Raw genomic sequence first — 1,761 nt, 5'->3', positions numbered from 1 at the left:
GGGTGGGGACTCCAAACCTCCCTGGACAGGGGTTTAGGGAATGAGCACACACACATCATTCCCAGGATTCCTTGGGAGAAGACACCTCCACTGCCAGCTGGTGGAAGGGCTGCAGATCCAGCTCACCCCCAAGGTCAGACTGCATCCACACAACCTCCAAGGTCATCTCCTGGATGTCTTGGCATCAAAACTCTCTGCTCCATGGAAAATCCCCAAGAACCAGCAGCCCTGGGCATGATCCTGCCCATCCAGACCCCGGGAGCGGTGAAGCTGCAGCTTTTCCTGCCTGGCTCCCGACGTTCCCTGACTCCAGGAGAGGTCTGTGAGCTCCTGTGGTGGCATGTGGGGGTAGATAACATCTCCCTGGGGTTTGGCTCCGAGGTGCTGCAAGTACAGGAGGGCTGGGACGGGATGATCTTCAAGGTCCCCTCCGACCCAAACCGCTCCGTGATTCACCCCGTGCTGGTTCCATGGAAAACCCAGCCCGGCGTTGGACACTGAGCACGGAATGTGTCAGGACTGGCCTTTTTGGGGTTACCAGGGCAAGGTTTCCCCACCACTCACTTCAAGCTGAAGACCAAAGCCTGGGTCCTGCCCCGATTTCACACCTGCTCGGATCCTCTCGAGCCTCTGGGGTGCTTTCCTGGGGTAGGGCTGGAGCAAAAGCCCTGGGGCTGTGTCTGTCCCGGCCAATTAACCAGCTCCAGGGTTCAGACACTAATTATCCTCACTGGTGAGTTATTAACACTCGCCCAGGTGATTCTCTGGGCTGTTCCTGGCCTTGGAGCCTTCCCAAGAGGTGTGGGGGGGATGTGACCCCCCTGTTCTGGCAGGTAGGGGAGGCCAGTTCCAAGTCCTGCCCTTACCAGGTGTCCTCAGGATGGTCCCAGCTGTGACATCAGGGCCCACCAGGCTCTGGTTTAACACACCAGCTCAAGCCTCCACAGCTTGGGTCAGGACTAACATGCAGCCATGAACACCTAAGGGATGGTAATTAATCCTAATTGCAAACATTCCGATTAATTTGCGGGAGCATCACTTTTAATTTCGGTTTTTTCCTTCCCAGGACGCTCATTTTTGCTGATCCAGGCCCTGCCTGCAGCAGCTGGTGCTGTCACCAGGGAAGGCTCAGTTCCTGGCAGCAGAGATGAGGGGAATCCCACACTTTTCCAGCAACTGGTGAGACCCAGACGGCTCCTGGGAAGAGAGAGGGGAAAGGGGGGCTTGGAGCAACTTGGTCTCTGGGAAGGTGGTTGGGACTGGGTGGGTTGTAAGGTCCCAAAGCATTCCAGGATTCTGTGAGAGCTCCATTCCAGGATTCTGCGAGAGGTCCCCTCCAACATTCCAGGGTTCTGTGAGAGCTCCATTCCAGGATTCTGTGAGAGGTCCCTTCCAGCATTCCTGGATTCTGTGAGAGGTCCCTTCCAGCATTCCTGGATTCTGTGAGAGGTCCCTTCCAGCATTCCTGGATTCTGTGAGAGGTCCCTTCCAGCATTCCTGGATTCTGTGAGAGGTCCCTTCCAGCATTCCAAGATTCTGTGAGAGGTCCCTTCCAGCATTCCAGGATTCTGTGAGAGGTCCCTTCCAGCATTCCAAGATTCTGTGAGAGGTCCCTTCCAGCATTCCAGGATTCTGTGAGAGGTCCCTTCCAGCATTCCAAGATTCTGTGAGAGGTCCCTTCCAGCATTCCAGGATTCTGTGAGAGGTCCCTTCCAGCATTCCAGGATTCTGTGAGAGGTCCCTTCCAGCATTCCAAGATTC

The 1,761-nt window shown here is 55.7% G+C and overlaps 1 protein-coding gene across 1 annotated transcript in view; it reads left to right on the top strand.

Annotated features, from left to right (window-relative positions):
• Positions 1-234: 234 nt before the first annotated feature.
• The window catches only part of LOC116785623 (cytochrome P450 26B1), a 24,570-nt gene continuing 23,043 nt past the window's right edge, over positions 235-1,761 (top strand). Inside the window, exon 1 of the mRNA XM_032685452.1 lies at positions 235-390. Within this exon, the coding sequence (XP_032541343.1) occupies positions 235-390 (156 nt within the window). The remainder of the gene's footprint in view (positions 391-1,761) is intronic.

Source organism: Chiroxiphia lanceolata, chromosome 4, assembly GCF_009829145.1.
Source record: "Chiroxiphia lanceolata isolate bChiLan1 chromosome 4, bChiLan1.pri, whole genome shotgun sequence".
Lineage (NCBI taxonomy): Eukaryota > Metazoa > Chordata > Aves > Passeriformes > Pipridae > Chiroxiphia > Chiroxiphia lanceolata.
This window is presented reverse-complemented; position numbering and strand designations above follow the sequence as displayed.